General features: G+C 35.7%; 1 protein-coding gene across 1 annotated transcript in view; it reads right to left on the bottom strand.

Moving 5' to 3' along the window:
• Positions 1 to 26,107, bottom strand: part of LOC141296028 (CAP-Gly domain-containing linker protein 4) — an 81,802-nt gene extending 55,695 nt beyond the window's left edge. Inside the window, exons 1-6 of the mRNA XM_073827309.1 lie at positions 25,994 to 26,107; positions 21,522 to 21,668; positions 20,804 to 20,943; positions 15,335 to 15,428; positions 15,021 to 15,182; positions 14,793 to 14,911 (exon numbers count right to left, since the gene is read on the bottom strand). Of these exons, the coding sequence (XP_073683410.1) occupies positions 14,793 to 14,911; positions 15,021 to 15,182; positions 15,335 to 15,428; positions 20,804 to 20,943; positions 21,522 to 21,654 (648 nt within the window). The 5' untranslated portion in view covers positions 21,655 to 21,668; positions 25,994 to 26,107. The remainder of the gene's footprint in view (positions 1 to 14,792; positions 14,912 to 15,020; positions 15,183 to 15,334; positions 15,429 to 20,803; positions 20,944 to 21,521; positions 21,669 to 25,993) is intronic.
• Between the last annotated feature and the right edge of the window lie 1,522 nt (positions 26,108 to 27,629).

Here is a 27,629-nt window from a genome sequence, read left to right as displayed (position 1 = left end):
ATTTCAAACAAATTTGCTAATTGCTAGCTAATAGTTAAGCTCACAAAAGCAATGTTGTATATACTGAAAGGGTGTTATTTGTAGACATTCATTATATTAAATGAAATAAATAAATGTTTAAATTTACATTTTAAAAATAGTAACAGTACTGACTTTGCATGATGTCTCCCCCTTAGTCAAGCCTCATAAATCATCAAAAATAAAACATTATCCACCTTTTTTTTCTGAACACGCAGTCTTGTACGTCTCATAACAAAAATATGCTTTACATTTCCAGTCTCTGTTGTTTCTAGTCAAATTAACGCACAGCTTAACCCTATGCACATTTTTAAATATTTTGTTATATTTAAAAGGTTTCAGTTTAATTAATTCTGTTGATTTTATTACCCCATTATTATTACGAGAGCACCCATATTAGAAGTTAGAATCCATCATGGATAGAGGAGTGAGAAAAATATGTTTGTGTTTAAGTGTTGGAATCCAGGTTGAGAGATGATGTAACCTCCTAGAAATTGTCACTTGAATGTACCATTATTTTACAAGGGTTCTACTGCTGTAAACAAAACTTGGTTCTCATAAGACTAGCAGATTGTCACCAGAGCTTACACTACACCTACATCCTATACATCACATACGTCAATTACAAACATGGCCCACCATGGCTTTTAATCAGGCTCACCAACAACTTCTGGTAATCAATTTAATGTGGCCCCTGCATGTTTAAATATACTGTCTGTGACAGTAACATTGAGAGGCAGGCAGTGCTGCCGTGCTTTACACAACTCACTAATTTTATGTCAAAAGTCACTCACGGTTTTCAAAGATTATCTTCAAAGTAAAGACCAGCACTATTTATGTTACACATTACACCTGGGGTGTGCATTATTTTCAAAGAATTCAACAGACCGAAGTCAATTATTCCGCTTATACTGTGATTACCACACCTTAAGACACCGATCAGATGATATATTTCAAGACATTTGTCCGGTTTTTGTCCTTAAAACACTATTGTAAGTAGGAATTATTTCTTACGCAGCTCATCCAACCCTTCGTTGCTAATTCCAAAATGTTATTTTAACCCTGGTAACGACACATGAGCCGTTGATAGCAAACTAATGCAGTTAATAATGAAGTTTAGACAGACCAACAGACAGGCAGACAGACAGACAGAAAGAGGGAGAGAGAGATTAAGCTTGTGAATTACCTCTCTCAAATCTGTTTTAGCATATGGACCAATCAGACATAGTTATTTGTTACATTTAACAGTATTATCTTTAAAACCAACAAGCCAACTATACGTTGGCGTTCTGGAAACAACCCCCGAAAGGCACCAACAGGCCAAAGGGCTCAGTTGCCAGGGCGACTAGCTGATAACACCAGTTTTACGATCCAAAGGTATGCAGCAACTCTAGGAAAGACATTTTGCCTGTTGAAATGGACTCTTCCCTAATTCATAAGAAAACCTTCCTATGAATGAACACCCACACAGCCTCAAATCATTGTGTATGTTATTGCGGTTTATGTATCTTGTCTTTTGTATTGTATAATGTCTTTATGCATGTGTTAAGATAGATATAGATATATATATTATGTAGATATATTATGTATGTGTCATGTTTGGTATCTCTGAATTCGTATTTTGATGATCTAAAAGATGATGCATATTATATGTTGATACACAGGTAACATATTAGAGTTTCATGAATCCCTAGTAGATTTACATGAATTTACCCACATGCAAAATACCTTGCTCTCAAACAAAGGGTCATAAAAGCCCACATCATTTCGAAACCCCCCGCTCGGAATTTCAGCCTCTCTCATTGGTCAAGTCCACTTTGAGAGGTGTGATCTTCCCAGATGTTAAAAGGGCTCACACCCCGTTCCGCCCAGGTTCTTCTGAAAATCTAGATTGCAGCTGGTGTGGAGGGCCTCCACTGAGCCCATACCCCAGGGCCCAGGAGGGGGCCTCAACATATAGAGCTGCGTGGACTCCGCAGAGTCAGACTAACAGCACTGCAGTTCATTTTCACCCAACCATGGAACTTATCATCATAAGAATGACCACGATCAGACATCTCCCTATCTTCACTCCTGGCCGTCTCTGGATCCCCAGCTCTGAAGTGCGGCCTGCAGTTCCTCAGAACTTCTTACACAGGAGAGAGACCTCTCCTAACCTCAACAGAGTCAAGAACAACCTTGGAGTTTCAAGAAATTGCAACTCCGGCCATCAAATGGAACCATCCAGTACTTCTCCAGAGGCTCCACGAGACTCTCGGTCGAATGCAAGTATAGTTTCTTCCACTAAACAGAGGTTATGTGTAAGCTATCACATGCGTTTTGCATTAGAAACTGATGGTTCTTTCAGATGGTCCGCTCAGCCTCACCCCCCTTTTCCTGTACTGTTCTAGCCATCCTCCTAACCTACCCTGTATGAGTGATTGTATGTTTGTTTGTTTAGATTAGTTATATGTTAGTCGTTAGTTAATAAAACTCTTGTGCACAAATGACATGAGTCTCTGATTCTGCCTTGCAAATTAATGTCCCTTTACGATTTCCGATCAAGCTACAGGCTCTAATGCATTAATACTGTAAGAGTGTTATTTTTCTGCGGCCAAGAAAATATCATTGCTTGGAGTTGATATGAAATTACCCTGAATGTTTGCTAGACGAACAGATCAATTGATGGCGATTTGAGCTAAATTCGCTACACTGTGCATCTCTCAAAAGTGATTGTAAGCATCTTCTCTACTAATAGTGAAACTTTAAGTTCATTTTCTTCAAGACCACGCTGTAGTTACCTTGCTTGTGAGAAATGTCATGTAGTTTTTAAGTTGTTAATCATCAGAACAGCGCTAACAACATTAGCGCGTATGCTAACGTGTGTGCAAACTGTATGTGTGTGTGTCTGTAAGGGAGAGAGAGTGGGAGAAATAGAGTATGTGCTTTCCGTACATAATAAAATGTAATATATTGTGGCAAAAACATGGAAATAATCTGTCGTTTTTATCCTACTATTTACTGTATTTATTTGTTTGGCCAGTGTCGTTGTGGGTTTTGGTTATTTTGCTGTTTTAGGCTGTAAGGACCTTTGAAATAACTAATCTAAACTAAAGCTGCCTGGAACTACATTCGCCGTGCGTTTCCCTGAAAATAAAGCACACCATTAGAATGTTCGTCAGCCAATCAGATTAAAACATTCAATGGCCATTCAATTCAAAGGAAGGAAAGGAGGTGAAGTGAGGCCAAGTATGGTGACCCATACTAGGAATTTGTGCTCTGCATTTAACCCATCCAAGTGCACACACACAGTAGTGAACACACACCGTGAACACACACCCGGAGCAGTGGGCAGCCATTGCTGTGGCGCCTGGGGAGCAGTTGGGGGTAGGTTGCCTTGCTCAAGGGACTCACCTCAGTCGTGGTATTGAGGGTGAAGAGAGTGCTGGTTATTCACTCCCCCCACCTACAATCCCTGCCGGACCTGAGACTTGAACCTGCAACCTTTGGGTTACAAGTCCAACTCTCTAACCATTAGGCCACGGCTGCCATCTCTTTATATTTTATATTTATAAACCCCTTAAAATAGAGTCCAGGCATCAGAAAAGTTTCAGTCTAAAACGCTGTTTTATATTTTAAATGAGGGAAATAGACATGTGTTACGGGCATGACAAAAAAAGACACAAGTTTCTGGGAGACAACATATTTTGCAGAATTTCTGTGATTTACAGTGCACAAACCAGAAGTAACAATATCTGCCGAATCGACAAGGGTTGGCCATTTACAAAACCTAAAATATCAATTTTGTTTAAATTTTCGTTTTTATGCTTAAGAGGAAAAATCGTTACGGACATGACATCTCTCCGTTATGGACGTGACCGTTCTGAAAGCGGAATTTATCTGACTATGAATATGCTTATAAAATGCTTTATTTAACTAAATAATGTATAGAAAATTTTGTCATTTTAATTTTTTATTAATAAACTAATGTTTTCTTGTCGGCTGCAAGATGAAATTCACAATGCTCACTCTCATCTCCACAGGCCTATACTGGACGTGGCTTTAGAGCACTGGTCTCAAACTCAATTCCTGGAGGGCCACAGCTCTGCACAGTTTAGCTCCAACCCTAATCAAACACACCTGATCCAGCTAATCAAGGTCTTCAGGATTACTAGAAACTTCCAAGCAGGTGTGAGCTGGAGTTGGTTGGAGCTAAACTCTGCAGAGCTGCGGCCCTCCAGGAATTGAGTTTGAGACCTCTGCTTTAGAGAGAAATAAAGCCTTCAAATTACATAAACGGGGATCTAATTTAGTTTTTAATTGGTTTGTTTAAAAATAGAAATTTCAACCTTTTTATAGACTCTTGTAGCCTATGTGAGTTCTGGCTCTTTTTTTAAGATACTCCCCACCTCAGAGATAGAGATGACAGAAAGCGCTTTGTTGTTATTATGAATTTACATTAAATCAGTTTCGAACTGATTTTAAGTTGTTTCATTATCATGAAAAATATGCAAGTAAGCGCCATATGTGTATTAATATTTCGTGCAGACACTTGAATGCGGGCCAAAAACGTAGGCATTACCTAAGTTAATACTAGAGTTTGCAATCCGCATTCAAATAAATCTTATCTCCGCCAAGTTCTAGCTGAAAATGTGATTTCTAAAATGTTTTTAGAATGAATTTATTTCGAAAATGTTAAATGGAAACTAGTCACAGCAGCAGACCTTTATCAGTCATCAGCAACTAGGTAAACATATGCGCCAGTATGTAGACTACAATGCACAAACGAGAAGCAAATCTGCCGAAGGGAGAAGAGTTGGTCATTCAAAAGCGTAAAATATCAATTTTATTTCGTTTTTCGTTTATGTGTTTAAGCACGTAACGTTCGCCACAAAGCATAGGCAAAAGTAGCCTAATGATTGACAAAATCTTCTTCTTTCTCTCTCGGCTTACTCCCTTCTAATCAGGGGTCGCCACAGCGGAGTAATCCGCACAGCCAATTTGGCACATGTTTTACGCCGGATGCCCTTCCTGACGCAACCCAGTCCTGAGAGTGCACTAACTAGTGCAACCCCAGTACTGGGACACACCCACTCACTCATTCACTCACACACTCATTCCTAATGATTGACAAAATAAGACGTTTTAATTATTTATTAATAAAATTATGTTTTCTGTGTCATTGTGGGCCCCCCCAAAAAAAATAAATTCACGAAATCTCCACTGGATGCTCCTTTGGAAATGCATTTGCAGATTACATAAGAGCATCGATTTCGTTTTATTTCGTTAATTTAAAAGTAGACTTTCTTTAGATGTATTTCTCATGTATATGAGCACCCCAATTTTAAGTTGTTTCTTTTCTTTTTTTATTATTATTTTAAGTTGTTTCATATAAAAAAAAATGCTTTATCAGAAGAAAAATGCTGGCACGAGCACCTCCCCGTCATGCATGCGCATGAATTTTTTGCACAAACACATATTAATAATGGCATATTTAAATAATTAAGTTTAGGCTACAGTGTGGGATCCACATTAAAATAAATCTTCACCAGTCTACATCTGAGATGCAGTTATAACCTTCAAATTGAAGGATATTTTTGACGTTTTAAAATGATCTAATGGGCCGATGCCGCTCCAATGCATTTATCATTAGTTGACGTTGATCAAGATTACACCGATGTCGCAGTCATAAACTTGTTTAATGACTCTCATGAACTTGTTGCAATAAATCACGTATGCATTAAATAATAAAGATACAAAACAGGTTCTTAAATATGCTGAATGTATATTGTACAAATTATTATAAATGGGAAACTAGCCTAATCTTATTCGCAGTCTAGCATTTTGCATCTGCATAAAATAGTGAATTAAACATGCAATGATACAAAATAAAACCAAACAAAAAAAAAAATTCACACAAATATGAGTGCTGTAACCCCACAGAACATCTCTTGCGTGTCAGAACACTCAAAATCTTGATCTCTGCATGAATACAGCACAGATAGCGACACAAGTTATTTGAAAGATAAAATGTTTAAAAAAGATAATATTGACAATGAAAATGATATGACATTTTAAATAGTTTTGACGATATTTTCCTTTTGTCCGCCTGGGCATTTCTGACCCGCATGGCAAATGCAGTCTATCTCCGCGATGTTCTCATTGAGAATGCAATTTCTGAAATTTTAGAATTAATTAATTTCTAAAATATTATGATAGGGAAAGCGTGAAACAGGTCACAGCAGTATAGAAATACACAGGCTATCAGTTCTCAACGTGTGTGCCAGTATGCATATGATTTACTATGAAGCGTCCGTAACGGTCACGTCTGTAACGCATTATTATGGCTGATAAGAGCAAAGAATTGAGATTGGCTGTTGATCGTAATAAGCATGGCCATAAGTTGGCTTTGTGGAGAAAGTTTCAAGTTAATTGCATTAATAATTACTAAACTAAATAAACTTAATCTTTAAAACGTTACGGACGTGACACAGCACTAAAGCGCCCTGACACCATAAATCTAGCCCTTATAAATCCAAAAATCATTGCTGTTTAGACAAAGTGAGTTTATTTACTTTTCAGGCAGGCCTCCATCTTTCTACAAAATAATTACTGCTCACATAAATTAAAAAATGAACATTCTTTGACCTCTCATTTGAAACTATGAAATACAGTCGAATGAAAATGTAATTTTACAGTGGACCCCTCATATGTGGTGGAAAAACAGTGATTTCCTTCAAATTTTTATTAAAGCACATTGAGGCAGTAAAATACAGACCTAAATGCACAACTTAAACAGGGTTTTGTTCTTTTTGTAAAAACTTTATTTTTTCTTGGTAAGGTTGACATTTGGGTGGAATTGCCCAGATGCAGACGCTTAACACACAATCATCTTCATTAAAAGTAATGAGAATAACGTATCTTTCCAGTGCTGATGCTGCACTCTCTCCTATTGCAATCTTATTGTATTTAACTGATGATGAATAGAATGCAGTCCTTATTTATTGCTTTTATTGATGTGAACTCTGTAAAATTTAAATATAGCACGACACATATGTTCAAGTGTGAATAGAAACCGATCTGCTTTATGCTACTGTTTTAAACTACTGTTTTATGCAGTTAAGCTAGTCAAAGACCTTTTTTTTTTTTTTTTTTTTGATAAATAGAAAAAAGCTTGCTGTGACACAAATGTGTTACAACTGTGTTTTAAATTAACTCAAAATTAAAACTAAATCCTTGTTATTTTGATAAATGTGGTTTAATGGTTGTAAAGTTACTAATACACATTTCATCAATAATCTAAATATATGTTCGGCCCCTGATTTTACTCACAGCCCTCAGCATGGCCCCTACTGAGTTTGGATTTGACACCTCTGCTATACGTCATTTGCTTGAACGCCACTCTCTTGTGAAGGTGCGTACAACAGTTAGCGGAAACTAGAGATTGCTATTTATTAAGTTTTAAATATGAATATTATTCTCACGCAAATGCATCAATTTATTTTACAAGGCTTTATTCAACCCCCGGAGCACATTTTGGAGTACTTCTTATGATGGATTTATGCACTTTATTTTGATTCAAAATCTTAACCACTATTCACTGCCATTATAAAACTTAGAAGAGTCAGAACATTTTTTATATAACACTGATTGTACGTGTCTGAAAGAAGAAAGTCATATTCACCTAGAATGGCTTAAGGGTGAGTAAATCACGGGGGAGTTGTCATTTTTGGGTGAACCATCCTTTTATATATTCTGTCTCGGTCAGTATGCTTCCTTAAAAAGGCAGCTGCCCGTTAAGGCAGTAGACAGCAAGGTTTTGGAAGGCAGCTTTTCTACAGGTGATTCTCTTCGCAAAAAAGCTGCAAATTGTGCTTGTGCACACAAACACACACACTCCCCAAACCTTCACTTTGAACTTTTTTTCGCTGAATCACAGAAAAATGAAAGGGTTGCGACTCTGTTCGTCAGTCCAAAAAAATATCTAAGAGATGGATGGTGTAGGCGCACAATGATGGGAGACATGCTGACTGTTGGTCTGAATGTCCTGACAAGTAGCACCCCTCTAACCTGTACTTAGGTTATATCCCCGTCAGCTAAAGTTAATGTTGAACTGCATCCAAAACAGTGCTGAATAGATGTTTATCAGCATCCTTGTGACAGGAGTTTGTTGGCATGACACCAGTACTCAGCATGTACCCAATTTGGAAACTCCTTTGTAGAAATGTCGATTGCTATGTCCTTAAAATATGGTAATATATGCAATAATCAGAGATTTATATGCATTGCTCATCTTCTAATCCATATGCCTGTACAGTAAATCATACATAAATTCAAACAGACATACAAAGTATAAACGCATACACACACTGTGCTGAATCATCATTTTGTGTCATTAAATGAAAGCATCTTCTGTTCAGAAGGCCTGAGGGGTTTGCTAATGATGAAATGATGCTCAGAAGATAAAGTTCAGCTCAGTGTTGACATGACCACGGAAAGCTGGAAATACAGACACATTATAGTTTTGTTGTTGTTGTTGTTTTGTTTTGTTTTTTTCCCCAAAAGTAATTAATGTGAAACAGCTTATTGCTTCAATCGTTGCTTATGCAACGCAGGAATTTCCACAATTATTCAAAGGTGATATTTGATTATGCTCCTCTGGTATCAAAGAGCAAACAACATAATTATATTTCATGAAACTGAAGATGACACTGCACCTTAAAAAAAAGATTCAGCCCATTTCCGTGCTTGCTTAATAGTGTACCTCATTTCCATTGCTCAAGATTGCACCCTAGTGGTTAGCAAACGCATCTGCTGAAAGATCAGCTACTCAGTTTCAGCATCATGATGAAGAGCTGTCAGATAAAGGATGACTCACTGAGATGGCAATATAGCTCCACTGGCAGGCATATGAAATAATATCGTAAGATATGAAAAATGAAGATGAAGAAAGAAAAAAAAAATTTAATAGTCAAAAAGATCAGAGTGGGCAATGCAAAAATGTTTTTGACCAGAGTTAAGCAAAACCAGTGTAATTGGGTGACAGTGTGCTTGCAAACAATTAGCAACTGTAGTTTGCTCTTTTCCAAACTCTTTCCCTACATATTCTATCCTTGTTTCCTATTGTCAGTGTTGTTGCTTGGCAACAAGGCATATTTTTATGGCTAAACCTCAGCTGCTCGAGAACATTCTCCACCGACACGAAAGTCTGCCAAGCCTGTTGTTATCAGATGATTTGATGTTTGTTTCTCCACACTGACGATATCTCTATTAGAGTGTCGGTTGAGAAACAAAAACCGAGCTAAAAAAAACATCTCCTGACTGACGAGCAATGGACAGATGCCCAGAGAAAAAAACACTGGCAACAAACAAGCTGCACTACTGGCAGAGATAACGTGGGGTAAAAAAATGAAGGATGGAAAACTCTGGCTGCATCACAACAGAGAAGAAAAAAACTGTGAAAGTCGAGCATCATGCCAGTTCCTATTTTATGTTCTGGCAGCAGAGCTGATAAACCCTTTACATGCAAACAAACCTCTCTGACTAACGCCCTACTAAAAGGCCTGCTGAACTGAAATGCATGCATTTTACAAAAGTTTAAATAATATCAATAATTCAGTGACATCTGCTGTTTGTGAGGAGAATGACCCCTGGCGGTGACGCTCCGTGAGTGTAAAATGAGTTCAGGGAGAGAAATGAGCATGGCTAATTTACCGCTGTGCTGATGGGACAGACTGAAAGGAAAATAATAAAGCTGGCTGTGAATGTGTGCGTCAGCCTGATCCTGTGTGCTCACTTAATATATCCATTTATCTATTTATCTATCCATCCATCTAAAACAAATTGTAAATTATGAATATTTTTTCCCCTACATTGAGAAACACACTTTTAAAATTATAAAATATAAAACTAATAACATGTATTGTGTATTACATGTATTATCAAATATAAATATTATGCCATTACAAAATATACTACTGCATTATTCTTAAAATCTACGTCTCCATACAATGATAATGATCAATATTTTAAAAACAACAATAATAATCATAATAGTATACATTTATTACCAAGTATAATAATAATAATAATAATAATAATAATAATAATAATAGTGGTAGTAGTACTAATACATACTTTATTACAAAATAGTAATTTCAAAACAATGAAAACTATTTCAAATAATAATAATAATAATAATAATAATAATAATAGTACTAATGCATACTTCATTACAAAATAGTCATTTCAATATAATGAAAACTATTTTAAATAATAATAATAATAATAATAATAATAATAATAATAAATAACAATAATATACTATAGACTATAATGGTAAAAATTAATCCACTTATTTTTTATTTTTTTTAGAATACCAATAAATCATAAACAGTAGGGGTGTGACGAGACACTTATCCTACTAGACGAGGCGAGACATGAGACTGGGTTCACGAGAGCGAGACAAGATGAGATTTTTGAACTTTTTTTAAGAAATCCTAAATGAAATATATAGTGAAAAATAGTATGTTATTAAACACAAAATGCAAAAATAAATAAAGGTGCATTCTGATATGAACTTGTACTTACAAATTGGAGATCACGATTCTCTAATTTTTCTGAAGGGGAAAAAAGATTAGAAATCTAAACAAAATATATTTACTAGTGTTTCTGACACAATGTTTATTGCTTAAGTCTTCTAAAAAATATATTCGATCAAATTAAAAAAAAAAAAAGTTTAAAGACTTTTTCACTATTGCAATCTCCTGAATGAATGATTCAATTATACATACTTTTTTAAACGTGCAGTTGTCGCCACCTCCTGGCGGAAGAGGATAAGCGTTACAATACATACAAGTGTTAATATACCTTCGTTTTCGCTACTGTAGACAATAAGTGTTTATACCCAAATTATAAGCTGTTATCCCAATACTTCTATTATTTAAATGTCTGTAACAGAAATAATATTCATTATGTGGTTGAAAAGAGTGTTTATGTTGCTCTTTCTGGATCAGAAGCAGCATGAATGCAGATCTGAATGTCTTTAACACCTGTTGATATTGTAAGCATCAGTGGAGCGTGAGCAGCGCGATGTGAAACAGTTGTAATAGACACCGCTGAATCATCATTCAGGAATAAGAAGAGGGAATAAGTGGGTGTTTGAACAGAGATAGTGATCTTTTAAGGATTAATCATGCAGCTCTAATGTAAACACTGCTAAATGTTTTGGGAGGATATCTTCACATTCTTGGGAGACCAGTCAGATTTCGCGAGACACATCAGATATTAGGGTCACATCCTTAATAAACAGTCTCTCTGAACACACAATTAGAGGTCGACCGATATTGGTTTTTACCGATACCGATAGCTAGATTGGACCACACTGGCCGATACCGATTAATTAACCGATAGTTTTTGAAAATAGATACTGAACGGCAACTAAAATAGTGCTCTGCTATTTTTAAAAAAGTACTAAACCATACTTTGTAAATTAATAAAAATATTAATTTTAATTATATATTGATCATTGAAGTTATTTCATAGTTCATTAATGTTAACAAAGTAACACCCTAACAAGGAACAACACTTCTATTCTACAGCTTTCATCAATCTTAGTTGATGTTACAAATGGGCTCATTGTAAAGTGTTATTTCATATTAACAGTAGGGGTGGGAATCTTTCCATTTTAACAATATGTAAAATTGCAGTTTCTATGCTTTTTGTTTATATTTGGAATCTCTGTATGTTAGTACTGCCTTCTTAAAATTAAGATTCAATTTAATTACGATTTTCAATATCAACTAAATATAACCATGCATCACATTCTCAGTTTTCAATATTACTGCACATGGCTACATTTTCATATACATTTTATATAATTTATTTTGAGCAAAATTTACTTTATTTTTTTCTTATATAAGCAGGCTACTTTTAAAACAATTACTTATTTAAAATAAGTGTTGTTTACGTATCCGAAAGTTGACAATAGTTATTTTTTCTTTTGCATTTGATTATTACTGATGAGCAGTGGCTGCTGTAACAGGCTGCATTCAAACGAATGCACAGATCTATTTCGATATATCAGATGTCCTGCTCTGCTCTGAAAATATAACTGACTGTGTGTACATCAGTTTCGTATAAAAGTATTCGAAAATGCAATTTAACCGCATCTGCAATCGAGCTTTTTAGGACGAACAAACACAAAGAGCAAGTGAAAGTCTGTCAGTGCGCGAGTTTTGTGCATCTAATAGTACTGCATTACAAACGGCAGAAATGAAGGCATGTGTAAAGTAAAACACTGCGGGTGGAAGCACGCACTGTCAAGCAATGCGCACGTATCTCACAGTGCAAATTCTGTGCAATGAAGCCAGTCGCGTTTCAGGCGCTCACGTGTGCCACATGCGGGTAAAAACACAAGCTCCTTGAGGAGAGGACTGCGATGCATTGGGTGCAAACCGGGCAAAAGTGCAGCGCTGCGTTGCGCGGACAACTCGCAGGTATCTCTCACACACACACACACACAGGATGTGTCGTGTAGTTCAAGCAGAAATCTAAAACAGTTTATTTAATCACCAAACGGGCAAATGTTTACTTCAAGAATGATCAAAAATGCGGCAAAGATTAGTTTAAACAACAGATCAAACAGAAAGAGAAAGTAGGTTCTATATTGTTGTAGCCATTTAAGAAAATGTGTTATCTGTTTTACATTTATGTTTAAATATTATTTGTTTGTGTTTTGTTTCAGTTTAATCTGTTAATTACGAAAGAAGTTTGTGTAATTTGTAAACGTCATAAAGGACGTGGTATGAATTGGACGTGGTATGAATTAGACGACAATACGCCGGGAGAATTTGAGAGGGTCAGACACAATTTTTGACCACTTCCACCTTTTTATTTGTGGAAAATCCTTTCTAAAACGAATTTCGTTTTATATAATTTTTATCTAAATTTTTAATACGTTTTTGTTGATCAGTTATTAAAATCAAGTAAGAACAAGGAAAATTGCATTGTGAAATAAAGTGCGTAACAAGATGCAAACCCACCATGCTTCTGCGGACTGAAGAAAAGGCTAAAACATAAATTATAGCTCTATATGAAGCATACAGACTTTATTAGAGCTACAGAAATACGAATTTATCACTTAAATGCACAATGCTCAATCTTCCAGCCCAGGGTCAAGCCTAACAACAATTTGGGACAGATATGTAATGTAAAACTATGAATGGCGCGCTGTGGTGCAGCAGGATTCTGTTGGCTGAATGAACACGGTTTGCTTTCTCACATCAAGTCTTTAAATCTGCAATTTTGCTGGCTAAGAATATGACCAGCTGGATATAAATCAATGCAAATATTTGGTAACAATCCTGACATTTAACATTGGTGTCTGACTTAACCTCTCATACTCTATGACAGCTGAGCGGAGTGTGAGCCGCTTCAGCAAAGAACGCAATCCGGAAAAACTATCGGCATGGATTTTTGCCGATAACCGATAGTTCAGCCAATCAACTATCGGTGCCGATTAATCGGCAAAACCAATACATCGGTCGACCTCTACACACAATTCCACATTTCTCCCTACGCTGACGTAATTATATGGAGAAATCCTGCCTATTTGTGATGATCTCTGCCCTAGCGTAGACACAGCCCTGAGTGAGAATCAGCAGTCCGCCATTACTGTTTTCTTACTGAAAAAAACTGTAAAGTCCCATATGTTCTTGCTAATCAATTTAAGCCGAACAGCCTTACAAACGAGCGTCATTTCAACTTAATTTAAGTCAGTTTAGTTCAAAGTAGAGATCGACCAATATGGGTTTTTCTATAACCGATGCCGATGCCGATGCCGATGCCGATGTTTAGAGGTCAGGGTCAGCCGATGGCCGATACGGGCCGCCGATTTTTTTGGCTGATTTTTATTGCCGATATCTTGAAGTTCTCCCCTTTATTTGCATGCTAAAATGTCACACTAATAATATGAGGATGCACAGCATTTCTAAACTTAACATCATGAACACTGAACACTGACGTCTCTCGGATCTTAATTTTGTGCACTGCACAATATTAAAATAAAAGATTTAACCAAAGTTAACCAAACAAATCAAACTGACCAAGTATTAAATATATAAAACAGATAATATAAAAAAAACTGTCAATCATTTACATAAAAGTTTTAGAGCTGATATTAAATGTTGAGAATAATGTTTTAAAGGGTAATGAAACCCCCTGTTTCAGCACTGGCTACTCTCACCACAGTTTTGAAAAATGCTGCAAAAGTGGGCGTGGTGCGCTCACTGCGCTGCGTGGAGGAGACCAACTATAAACCAACTATAAAAAATTATCTGTCAGGTATTTTGAGCTAAAACTTCACATACACTCTTTGGGGAAATCAGGGACTTATTTTACATCTTGTAAAAAGGGGAATTATTATATTAAATATAATAACTGTTACCAAAATATAATCTGTTATTATAAAATAAATAAAAATGGTATGTACTTATATTAGTATTAGTAGCAGTAGTAGTATTAACATGTTTTCTTATTAAATATAATCAGTGTTGTAAAAAAAATATACACACATTTTTAAACATTTCATTATTTTCTCTTTTTCTCTTTATACTCTCTTTATGAAAGGTAGAGGGAATAGGGCATGACATAGACCAGTTTTGAACCAGAGTTTTGTTGCAGACATTGCTCTTATGCATAGTAAAAATGTGTTGTACACCTGATGACACGGCTCCAACATGATAAAACAGATTTACAAGTTTGCTTTGTTAGTAGTCAAACAGAAAATCACAAACCCTAAAAGCGGGGTTGGCTCCCAGCTCCAGCAGACACTTCACTGCAGAGGTACACAGGTTCGAGGCGGCAATGTGCAGAGCAGTGCCAAAGTCAAAATCACTGCAGGTCGCATCCACCTCTGAAACCCAACAGACCACATACGGACATCATCACACAAGCACTTAAGTCTGCCATGAGATTCAAACTGCAATTTCGATTCCCACTGTCATTCCATTATCTCTCCTCACCTCCCGGCTGTGAAGACTGCAGAACCACACAGATGAGAGGAGGGATGTCAAAATATGCGGCATAGTGGAGAGCGTTCATGTTCGTCCACCGGCTCCGTAAGGACGGTTCGGCTCCCAGCGACAACAGCTGACGGGCGAAACTGGCTGCACTCTCAGCATCACCTGCAATCATATGTGATTGTTATATCAGTTCTTTTTCTAGTTTTCACAAGTGCTGGATCAATGACCTGTCCTTGAGATTTCTACTTAAGTAAAATATCACAAAGAAATGTTACATTAAAAAGTTTTTTTTCTTCAATTAAATACACGCTCACCTATTCCTGGGGCTCCTGCCTTGCAGCAGTAGTGCAGCAAAGTCATGTCAGTAAGACCATCTCTGTCATTGACACCACAGCCTCTTTTCAGAATCTACAGAACAAAAACATTCTCACTTGAATAGACAGAACAAGGACATTCAGCTAAAGACTTCATGCACTCTCAAAAAGGATGTTAATTTTTAACACATTGTTTGTGTTATGTCTATTTCAGCACATTTTGTGTTACTTTGTGTTAAATGTGTGTTAAAAACTAAAAAGAAAAAAGAAAATATCCAACACAGTGTGTCCAACACAATATGTGTTAAATATCAGCCAATCACATTGCTGCTTGCCTCACTTCACTTCACCTCACTTTCAGCCGTTATTCTACTGAGACAAGCAAATTTCCTCGTGCTTCAAGTTTTCATCGTCAGGACATAACTTCGATGTGTGAAGGTAAGAAATGTTTGTATTTGCCATTATACGTTTGTAAAATGTCTTTTGTGATCGTTTGCAGACGGTCGAGGCCGAGGGGCATTTGGCACATATACATGGTAGCCGGAAAACTGCCTCACGAATGGCGATGCGAGCTGCGCCTGCTGCACATCTCGACGGTGGGAGCGTATTTTAACAAGCTTTACAGTTTCTTTTGTTAGATTAATTGTGAACAGAATCGCTTTTAATTAATCATTGACACGTTGTAGTGCTTCACATGAGGAAATGCATTCGTTCGTCGCGTCTTTCTCTTTGAAAATGAACATTAGTGGTGCCATGTATTGTGCAAATTGCCCTAAGACGCTAACATAATCTCTGATGCTTAAGCTTTTCTTGCCTTTTTAACTATCACCATTTTACAATATTCGCTGTGTGCAGCCTATAAATAACAAAAGTATCTTTATTTAACTCTTGCAGCTTTGAATAGAAGACACTCCTGAAGCGCTTGTGGCAGTTACTGACGAGACAGAGACAAACGAGAGACTTCATCTCACGACCCTCACCATCACTTGTATGCTGATAAAAATATGTAAATAAACCGATTAATACTTAAGAGGTTGTCAATACCACATTTTTTTATTTAAAGTACAAACTTTATAAACCATTAACAATTTTTCACTCAAGGAACAATTAAAATGTTGAAATGACTGTATTGTGATTGTTTACCTCTTTTTTGTTAACCTTTTTGAGTTTTTATGTAAAAATGGTGTATAAACTATACATTAGTTTGCAGTGTCCAGGGTATCTGCAGTTATGAACAAGTGAAATTTAAGACTTTTTAAGACCTTTTTAATACCACCTTTTATGAAATTTAAGACCTAAACCTGTAATGGAAATATACGTTATATTACATGCATATGAGTAATATTTAATTTGTTTAATGTAAAAAGTAAACAATATTTCATGGCTGTCATAAATTATACTTATTACTACAATATACAGTGAACTTTTCACATCAGCAGAGACTATTCCACACAAAATATCCCCATAAAAGTACCACTTAAAGATATCTGGTGATGTAAACAATTTATTCTGAAGCAATATTTGCATCAGTGCTCTACCAACTTTTACATCTTAAATCTGCATATTTGATTTACCTTTATAAAGGCCTTTTTTTTTTACTTTTTTTACTTTACTTTTTTTTTTTTTTTTTTACTTTTTACTGCATCACCTTTGAAATTATTACAATTTATCAAATTCTATATGGCTGTTAGCAGTCAGATTACATCATTTACACTGCAAAATTAAAAGTGCAATAAAAGATGTTATGAAATCAATGTTTTAAATACATTTATGATTGTACAAATTAGAAATGTTAGGGTGGGGATGCATACTTTTAAACATACTAAACTACCAGCAGGTGGCGGTAAGTCACATAATGAGTGAGTTATTGAGTTATTTCAACTGATTCGAGCCAAACGCTGAATCATTTAGTAGTAAAACGTTGCTTGGAGAATGTGCTATACTTCTGCTGTCATCCTTGTTTGGAACTATTTTCGTTGGTGAAACAGAACAAAACAGTACATATTTTGTCTAAAATGTAAGTAACTACTTGACTAACTATTTTATTAAACTAAAATTAATGTAACATTTGTAATCGTGAGATTATTCAGCAAAAAGCCTTGGTATATTACTGAACTACATCATGTTATAAATAAACTATTAATTTTCAATTGTTGCCTCAGTGTGTTTCTTTAGAGTTTCTTTAGAGTTTCTTTATGTGTGCTGTTACGCTCATTTGTTTTAAAGTATGTCACAAATAGACCAGAAATACACTATCCATTATCAACCGCTGTTTACGTCTTATGTATTAAAATAGGAATCTTTCTTGCCTTTCGATGCTTCGCTGGTTATTTTTGTCACTTCAGTTTTAATCATGCTGTTTGTTCGTTCGGGCAAGAAAAAAAAAACATTTTAAAAGTATCTCGAAGGCTAGCTCGACCTATATTATTGAGATCATTATATACAAAAAACAGCTTGTTTGACCTGTATTCCACTACTGTGATTCTGTCTGAAGACGCAGTAACTACCGCAGGGGGAGAAAAAAAAAAATTCAGTCCGTCAGACACTACAGTCATTCCAGTCGCGTCTTGAAAATACACGATCACGCCAGCTGCACTTTTTTCATGCGCGTCTAATCACGCACTTACGGTATGGGTGCTGGGAGCGGTCAAAATTGGATTTAAAGACCCTGTTAGAAGGGCGTTTTCTTTATGCTTTACCTGATATTTTCCATCAGGACCTAAATTAAGTATTGAAGACTGAAGATATTTTAGCGGAAATGTGACCAGAACTATTTAAGACCTACCGAAACTAAATTTAAGACTTTTTAAGGCCTTATATTAGGGAAACGTTATTTAAGACTTTTTAAGGATCCGCGGATACCCTGAGTGTCTTTATTGCATACAAAATTTGTTAAAAAATAACACATACTTGACACAAATTGTGTATTTATAACACAATAGTGTGTAGAAAAAAACAACACATTTTCTGTGTTAGCTGGAATAACACACTGGTTGAGTTAAAACTAACACAAAATGTGTTGTCCTTAACTAGACACAAAGGTGTGTTAAGAAACAACACAGGCTGTGTTGTTTTTAACACATCCTTTTTAAGAGTGTGCTGACAGAGACACACACACTGTCTGCAAAGATAATATTTCAGTCAACAGAGCCTGACACTAAACTCAGAGTGGGGGTGTGTGGGGGCATGTTTTATGACAGCTGCAAGAAAACATGAAATTAAAATTGACCCTGTTTAGATGTTCAATGTCCCTGGCCTTGTTATGCACAATTTATCAGTGCACGCTTTCCAGGAAGAAAAAAAAAATGTTTTCACATTTTTTCACAAAAATGTAATTACATTCCTTTCTCCTGAACATTTTTCAGGGCAAATAAATATACCATATTTTTTTTAACATCTTCTGAAGAAATTGCGAATGGTTCTTGTGTTAATTAACATTGCTACAGGGCTACTAGAATGTTCTGTATGCTACCTCATCCCAAATCTTTTGGTTCTGTCCAAAACCTAGTAAGCTGCTTATGCAGGCATCATTTTAAGGTCCCGTTGGAAGAAAAAAAAAATTTAATCTAATTACAAAAAAAAAAACACACACACTGTTTTACCCACTTTGTATGAGCTATGATTTTTACACTTATTTGAGTAGGATACAATGGGACTAAAGGGGCACCAGTGGAACAGGTGCATTTGATTTAATTTTACTTTCAACCACTAGATGTCCCAAAAACCCAACACAGCACTTTTCTAAACAACCACATTACATTATGCTCTTGAAAACTTGGCTGATCTTTATTGTGATCCCAGGCATAATTTGTTTTTGTTTTTTTGGTTTCTGGCTGACATCTCTATTAATTGACATGAAATGGATATATGGTGTAAATAATTTATTGAGTTTGGTGTCCAACTTATAGATAACCCCCATAGTTGTAATAAGACATAATTTATTGCTACTGAATAGTTGTATTAAATGATTATTGGGTCTCCTTTAAGTATGGCAAGAATCTTTATTTTATTTTACTAATTTATTTTTTCTGTATTTTTAAAAAAAAATACAATTTAATTACAGTGTATTTATTGAAAAACTTCACATGCCCAAGCTGGTGAGTCTTTTACCTCAATTGAGGAGACTTTTTTTAAGACCAACTAAAGAAAATTAAAGGGGAAAAAAATTGAAGGGAAATGAAGAGTTGCATTTATAGCAAAAAAAAAAAAAAAAACTGATCTAACTTTTTAAATTAATTTTACATAAAGTATGTTAAGGCTTGGATACCTCTGATTCACCCACTTGAATGTGGAAATAACTTTTACCTTCTGATCAGACCCATTGTATATCTATATACCTCTATGACACTGCTGTTTCTCCTGAATAGTGTTTAAACAACACTGTAAAAATGTATGTCAATACATAAATACAAGCAATCTCATTTAGTTAGGAGCACTTAAAAATTAGCCTTCCCATTACGAGGTGATATTTGACTCCTTAAAGTGACTTACAGGGGAATTTTGTTTTTACCTTTGTAATGCCATTTTGGCAACTTTATTAAAAGTATGTAATCTATTATGTCAAATTTTAAAAGAAAAATTATATTTAAGCTTTTTAAAATTTCTAATTAAAACAGGATAAAAACAAGTAGAATAAGAATAGGTTACCAATCAAATGAAATCAGTATTAACAAAATGTATTTGTACAACAGATGTGGCACAGAATGGTTGTATTTATGGTTCTCCTCCCTTAAAATTCCTTAAAAGCTGTCACTCATCATCAACCTCATCATCACTCATAATCAACGAAGCTCTCTACACTGCACAATGAATCTCTTATTTACACTCTCTCTACACTTTGTTTATGAAAGGATTTGTGAGATATGTCCATGATACATTACTCAACGTTGCAAAAACACATAGAAACCTTTGATGCTCCCCTCAGCGCAAACACTAATATGCTGATTGGGTCAGTCGCACATGGTGCTCCTAAATATGTTTTCATAGTCGCACACAGTAGTTTGCAGTCGCAGCCTTCCAATCCAGCTACATTGAAAGGATTCATCTCATTAATCTTGAAGAGCATATACCACCATCTACTCGTATTGTTCAATGAATATTGAGCGACTTAAGCCATTCAGCACAGAAATTACGATTTCGCTTCACTTTAAAATTAAACACGAGGAAAAAATCTCTCAAGAAAATTAATGCCATGATCATATGAATTTAAGACATTTCAAGGCCTTAATTCACAGAAATGCGATTTAAGATTTTTAAAGACTTTTTTAAGACCCTTGGAAACCCTGGTTAATATTTATTTTATTTTAAGTAACAGAAATGTGTTTTTATGGGACCCTGGTCATCCTTTTTATTGTGTGCCAGCTGAAAACCTCAAATTTGTTTAAAAAGTAAAAGTATATTTGGTTTTATTCAAATATATATCATGACATTGCATACTTTCTTTTAAGACCATGAGATTGAGACTCTGACCTCGTTGCCAATGACACTAATATTCCGCTGGACTTGGGGAACCCACTGTCTGAGAACAGCGAAGAGCTCGGGAACAGTGGTCTGCGGATTCAACAGAACCTCTCGACACAGAGGATCATTTGGGTCAAAGAAAGAGAACTCTGCAAAACAGAACAGACACATCTGTAACTTCAGAAACAACAAATTAGCATGAGTCAATATATATTTTTATTTAAAAACCTATTCATTTTGATTTATCCATGCTGAGTCAGAGCCCGATCACTCAAATTCAGTTAAACAGCTCAGTTTGACGTGAATTAAAGTGAAGTGTGAGACTGAATGAGGAGCGAGTACAGAGGGAGAATGATGTATCAGTGCTGACAGGCAGAAAATTGGAAAAGAATTTCTGTGACCTTGTCAATACTTCACTTTTACAGCAGCTTAAGCAGAGTCGAGAATTTAGAGTCTAAACTTTACTTCATAAATAAAGCTACACTTCAAAAAACAGCTAAATAAGTTGTTTGTTTATTGGCCAGGCACCCTTCTGACCGGAAAAAATAAATCCATCGCTGTACAACCGCAGGCAGAATTTGATGAGATAAATAACCAGAGTGTCAGCATTTTTGGTGTGACCTACATAAAAGCACGCACGAGAACATTTTCACAGCGACTAAATGTTTAACTGAAAGCTACAGAACATTTTTATGAGTAATGCACGTGTACAGACCGACACACTCACCGCAGTCTGAAGGCATGGGTGCGGATGCCACCTGATGAATCACCGGTCGCTCAGAGTTACGGGAAATGATGCTGTACCGTCCCAGGGCCGAGTCTCCCTCTGAAGACTCCCTCAGCACATCCTCCTTGGTCATTTCCCCCTCACAACCTACACACAAATATATTTATAATAAAAGCATTAATATTCACATCTGGCGAAACAATATAAACAGGCTTTTAAAAAAATATAAAGAAAAAAAAAAAGGAGGAGGGGGAGTGGCAATAAACCATAAATTATATTCAATTATATCCCAAGATTTTGGAATTGAAGTAAAATTTGTGCTGCTTTATAGTTTTTTTGTACAAACTGATACATTTTTGTCAGGATTCTTTGACGAATACAGTTAAAAAAAAAAAACAGCATTAACCTGAAACAGAATAACGACTGCAAATGTTTAAATGGTAGTGTACGAGACGGCAAATGCATCAAATCTCAATCATATTATATGACATAGTGAACATAAATAAAGTCATACAGGTTCAGAACAGCATAAGGGTGAGTAAATGATTTGAGTTAATGAGTGAAAATTATTATTTTAGGGGTTTGTTACTGTGGTCCTCTAAAACTGCTGTCAGAGTGAATGGGGTATTACTTGTCCACCGGCAATTATGTGATGTCCAACATTATCTTCTAGGATTTTTTTATTTTTTTTCAAAAGTGTTGATATAAGTAATTAACTGAGATCAATTTGATTAATACGCATATGTAATTAATTCCATTAAAATTAAAATTTACAGGCCTAGTTAATAATAAAGTCATCAGCTGCTGAGCTCGCAATCTCAATTTACAGACAACATTACCCACAGCATCATTCTGGGTCCACAGCACACTGAATTACAAAGCTGCTTAAAATATCACACTCACACAGCTTTTGGGTGCAATAAAAGACTGCTAATTTTGCACCCAGAATAAGGAAAATACAAAGAAAAAGAAACGCACAACACTCACCATTACAGTAGTCTGACCATCTGTTTTGCTTTTGCTCAATAACTGCCATTTTTGTAGTTTGGCCTTTTAATAATGACCTAAAACAAACCTTAGAAAAGTTCAACCTTTCAAGTTCTGCATCTCTGCGCACTCTGGTTAAACCCCGCCGTCACTGGCCATTTTCCATGGGGCTATTCATGAAACACACCCACCTGCAAGGGTAATGTTACTCTTTGTGTAAGACAAATGTTTTTAGATTATTTACTAAGAGATAGAAAAGAATGGTCAACAGGTTTTTTTACGGATTAGTGAACTCTTAACAGTGAGTCACTAATGTATTTTCACATTCGTAAAAATATGGGGTATATATTATGAGTTTCAAAAGCAACATACACAAGTCAATGTGGACTTACAGCCTGCCAAAAAACATAGTCACACGCATGTGACTGAGTGATTTGAATAAGCTTTGCAGGTCTGAGGTGGCAGAGTACAAAAGTACAAAATGGCTGGTTCATTAAAATCCTACCTCAACTTTCAAAATATCTATACTTTTATGTCCCACAGAAGAAAGGAAGTTATTCAGGTTTGGAATGAGGATGAGTAAATGATGATAGAGTTTTTTGGAATAAATTACCACTAAAGGACTTGTGCAGCTTGTATTATGCAACAACATATTGCAAAAAGAAAAAATGAGGGTATTGTGAGAAAGTGGTTTGCCTGAATAATAATTCACAATACATAGCTGAAAACTAAACACTTTTAAATAAAAAAAGAACCGAGATTCTCACCTTGGGAGACATTATGAATTCTGAACGCACAAACAATCCATGTTCACTTGATTTTTACATTTGCATAATGCCAAATATGTGTGTGGTTTACAGATTACTAGACAAATCATGATACACAAAGGAGAAGAGACATTTATTTAATGTCTGTGGAAATTACATAATTTATATTTTACTTAGAGCAATGTTTAGATTTAAAAATTGACTAATATATAGATTAATCATAATTAATTATGATTAAATTATGATTTTTTTTTTTTTACTTTTACAATGCATCCATACATAGAAAACAATAGTATTAGTTTTCTATCTTAAGTTTTTAACATGCATGTGGTAATTAAAAAAGGTTATTCGTTTATTTATTTATTTGCCTTTGAGTATTCACTTACAGCTTTTGGTCACACTTTATATTAGGTGGCCTTAACTATTATGTACTTACATCAAAAAATAAGTACAATCACTTAATGTGGTCATATTGCATTGCAAAACACTTTTGCTTCTATTAAGGTGGGATACGGGTAAGGTTAGGGACAGGTTTGGTGGTATGGGTAGCTTTAAGGGTGGGTTAGGGTGTAAGGGATGGGTCAACAGTGGTAATTGCAGAAATTAATTACAACATTACATACAGGTTTTTAAAAATATATATAAGTACAATGTAAAAACATGTATGTACACAGTAAGTACATTGTACCAAATGATTAATTTAAATGTAAGTACATAGTAGTTAAAGCCACCTAATGTAAAGTGGGGCCCAGCTTTTTAAAATGTACTCATAATCTCTACAGAAATAACAGCTCATCTCTTCCTTTGAATCTGTGCCATACCTTTGTATGGCAACCATTAACAACCAAGAATATTTTGCATTATGGCATTATGGAATTAAGTCCGTTATAAGCAAACCATACTCATAGTGCCTGCACAGCGAAAACACCCCAGAATAAGTAAACACTCTACTAATAGATCAGAGGTTTTAATAACAATGCAGGCAACATAATAGTGGCCAGTCAGCTAAATGAGTAACAGAAAAGTCAAGGCACGACAATACTGAAGTACAAAAACAGACTGCTTCACAAAGACAGGATTTAAGTTACATATTACATCTGTAACGTAAGAGATTTACATGTATTAAGAGACTGTATTGTTGTGACTAGTGCCTTTGTTGCTTTGTTAGTCAGGTCAGCTGGGCCACTCTACTAAACTACTGAACTAAAACGATAAAACAAGTCTGTAAAAAGAACACAAAGGGTGATTCCCCAGGGAAAACATAATGTTCCCCAAATGCAGCATACAGTGGTGGCCAAACATTTTAGAACACTAGTATTTTCGCTAGCTAAAATGGTTTTATGTCAGTTATTTCTATCTTTTGCTGTAGTGTGTCAGTAGGAAATATCAGTTTACAAACATACGTTTTGCCATACATTTGCACAAGGAGTCTGACAACAGCCAGTGCTCCACACAGAGTCTGTCTGGAATGACATTAAGAAACAAAACAAACTGAGACATACTAAATTCAGAAGAACTGTGGCAAGATGCTTCAAGAAACCTACCTGCAAAGCTACCTGAAAAAGTATGCACAAGTGCACCTAGGGCAAAAGCTGCTTTAAACGCAAAGGATGGTCACACCAAATGTTAATTTAATTTAGTTAATCGAAGTTTAATGATAGAGAAAATCTACTTTCTGGATTAGTCTTTCTCAGTTTGTTCTGTTTCTTCATGTCATTCCAGATAGACTGGAAGATGATGATGATGAGATCTCTGTGTGAAGCAGCGCCTGTTAATGGCCAATTAATGGCAAAATGAATGTTTGTAAATGTAAACTGATATTTCCTACGGACACACAACAAAATATAGAAATAACTGAGGCATTTTTAAGCTGGTGAAAATACTAGTGTTCTAATAATTTTGGCCACCACTGTATAACATTCTAGAAATGTTCTTGGTGGATTTTATTTTTACAACCTTAAAATAACATCCTCAGAATGTTATATATTGTTTTTTAAGACAACAATACACTAACAGAGAACATTTCCTATTATTTTATTATTATCATCATTTTATTCAGTCAGCAACTGAAAACATCAAAGCTGGAGTCTTGTAGTGTGCAACTTAAGTAGTTATGACCAGTTTAGGCTTTTTAAATAGGCAAACTGCTAAAAACTATTGCTTCATGAGCATTTTAGCCTGTCACTAAGCAACTAAATTACCTGCTCTTCATGCATTTTTGGGCATATGCCATGATAATACCATGGTATGTTCCTGATACTCTGTAATTAGCAGAGCATCCTTCTTTTCTTCTACATCACTTTACCATGTAACTACCACTTACAGAGTACTTTTGTACGGGTTACTTTTAGTAAATGTGATGTTTATTGCAAAAACTACTGCGTGTGTTTCCGGCTGACCCTTGTAAATGCAAAACACCTTTCAAGTAGGCTAATACCTTATTACATAACACACCGATGCTCATATGTAGTGGGTCAGCAGAACACTAGCCTGAATCCTGTCCAGTTTAGACTGTTATTATCACAAAGATGTGATATCATGCATTTGCCCGACACGATAATGTTCGTTTACTAAACAGAACATCACTAGAGTTATGCAAATACTGCAACAGCTTGCTTGTTGAAGGGCCAAGCATCATTTCACATATCGATTGCATTAAATACACATCAAACACAGATATTAGACAGTCGAGATGTGCTGACAACAGCGACCAAATACCTGTCCTTTTATGAAATAGAAAACCGCAGTTTCTCTGGTATGATCGGCAGCTTCGCTTTCATGTTTTCATTTTATCTTCTGGTTTCAGCGCCTTCGACTTGACTCACTTCCGACATCGTGACGTAATACACACGTCACTCAGCGCATGGGAAGATGCATCCTCTTGAGTGTATCTGTAGCGTTACTATAATAATAATAAAAAGAAGAAAAAGAAAACATTTTAATATGTACTGCATTTTTATTGAAGATCACCCAATGTAGTATTTATAAAGATAAGTACTTACGTTTCTCCTTTTGTTTCAGATTTGCCAGTTCATGAGACACATTTCCTTAAATGCACTTTATGCATTCCGAGGTATTATGGTATTATTATTATTATTATTAACAATTTAATGGAGGAAAAAAAATGGAATTCCAGTGAAGGCGAGAAAAGTCTTCCTTAAAGTCTTGCATAAAATATGTTGCCGGTGGCTTATTATGCACGTTAGCAAAACTTAGAGCTTCCCCTAAATAGCTTTTGCTGTCATTCAGCTCTTAAAACGCAGAGACAGCTGTAGACATCTATGTGCAATGACTGTAAGCATACCAGCAGATATTATGTAGTGAGATATTTAAGTGCTATCTGGAATTCAGTTTTCTGACAGTCTGCATCCTCCAGAAGGTTTTCCTGATGATAGGATGTGCTCTCCTGACACTGCTTGTTGAATGGTTGTTAGTAAAGTGCTAGTGATTGGCAGTCTTCACCATTGCAAAGTCGTATGATCAGAAGCACTGCAGTTCTATCACAGGCAGAGATGCAGCATGTCAGGTTACTCTCAATGGAGCACTTATAAAACTTAAGGGGGATGAGAGGTAAGAGTCCAGACTATTTTTTTTTTCTAAGTAAACGTGAGGCAAGGGGTCCTGGAGGGGTTTGAGGTGATGTGCAGTGCACAGTAAGAAACTTGAAACTGAACACTGATTGCACTGCTGATCGATCAATGTGTAAGGGGTGTGGGTGGGCCGAGAAGTCAGTAACTATCTCCTCACGCTCACACACTGGTCTAACACTTGTAAGGTAAGGTGTTTCAATTCATCCCTGCAGGCAAGTGGTTCTCAATCCCTTTTTGATTCAAAGGCCACCCACTGTCAAATACAAGATTTGAAGACCCTCTCATCCTGTTTATGTTGTATAAATGTTCTATTGAGAGTAAGCTGATGTAGCGGTGTGTTTTCTGCGTTGTGTTTAAATCAAGGACAAACTGCGCAAATTCTTGAGTCATTATATGAAACAGTTGCCATTTCCACTTTGCAATTTTCAAAAAATTCATTAAGAACAAACTTTCTTTAAAAAAGACTACAACTACAACAAGACAAGTTAACCCTCCTACCTCAGGCACAAACTCCTCCTTAATATTATTATTCTTTTTCTTCAGGCAAGGGCACCTTTCTTGTACCACCCCTTTACAGACAATATGTATGCCTTTAGAGTAGTAAAACATGAAATATATTTTAAAAGATTTTATGTTTTCCTAATAATGAAATGTCTCTTTTTTGGAAACCATCAATAGAGAGTCTGTAATTTAATAAAAAATTTTATTGTTCTATTTTTAATCTTGAAAAATTAATTTGACATTTTAATAGCCTCACTGTTTGT

Source organism: Garra rufa, chromosome 21, assembly GCF_049309525.1.
Source record: "Garra rufa chromosome 21, GarRuf1.0, whole genome shotgun sequence".
Taxonomy (NCBI): Eukaryota; Metazoa; Chordata; class Actinopteri; order Cypriniformes; family Cyprinidae; genus Garra; species Garra rufa.
This window is presented reverse-complemented; position numbering and strand designations above follow the sequence as displayed.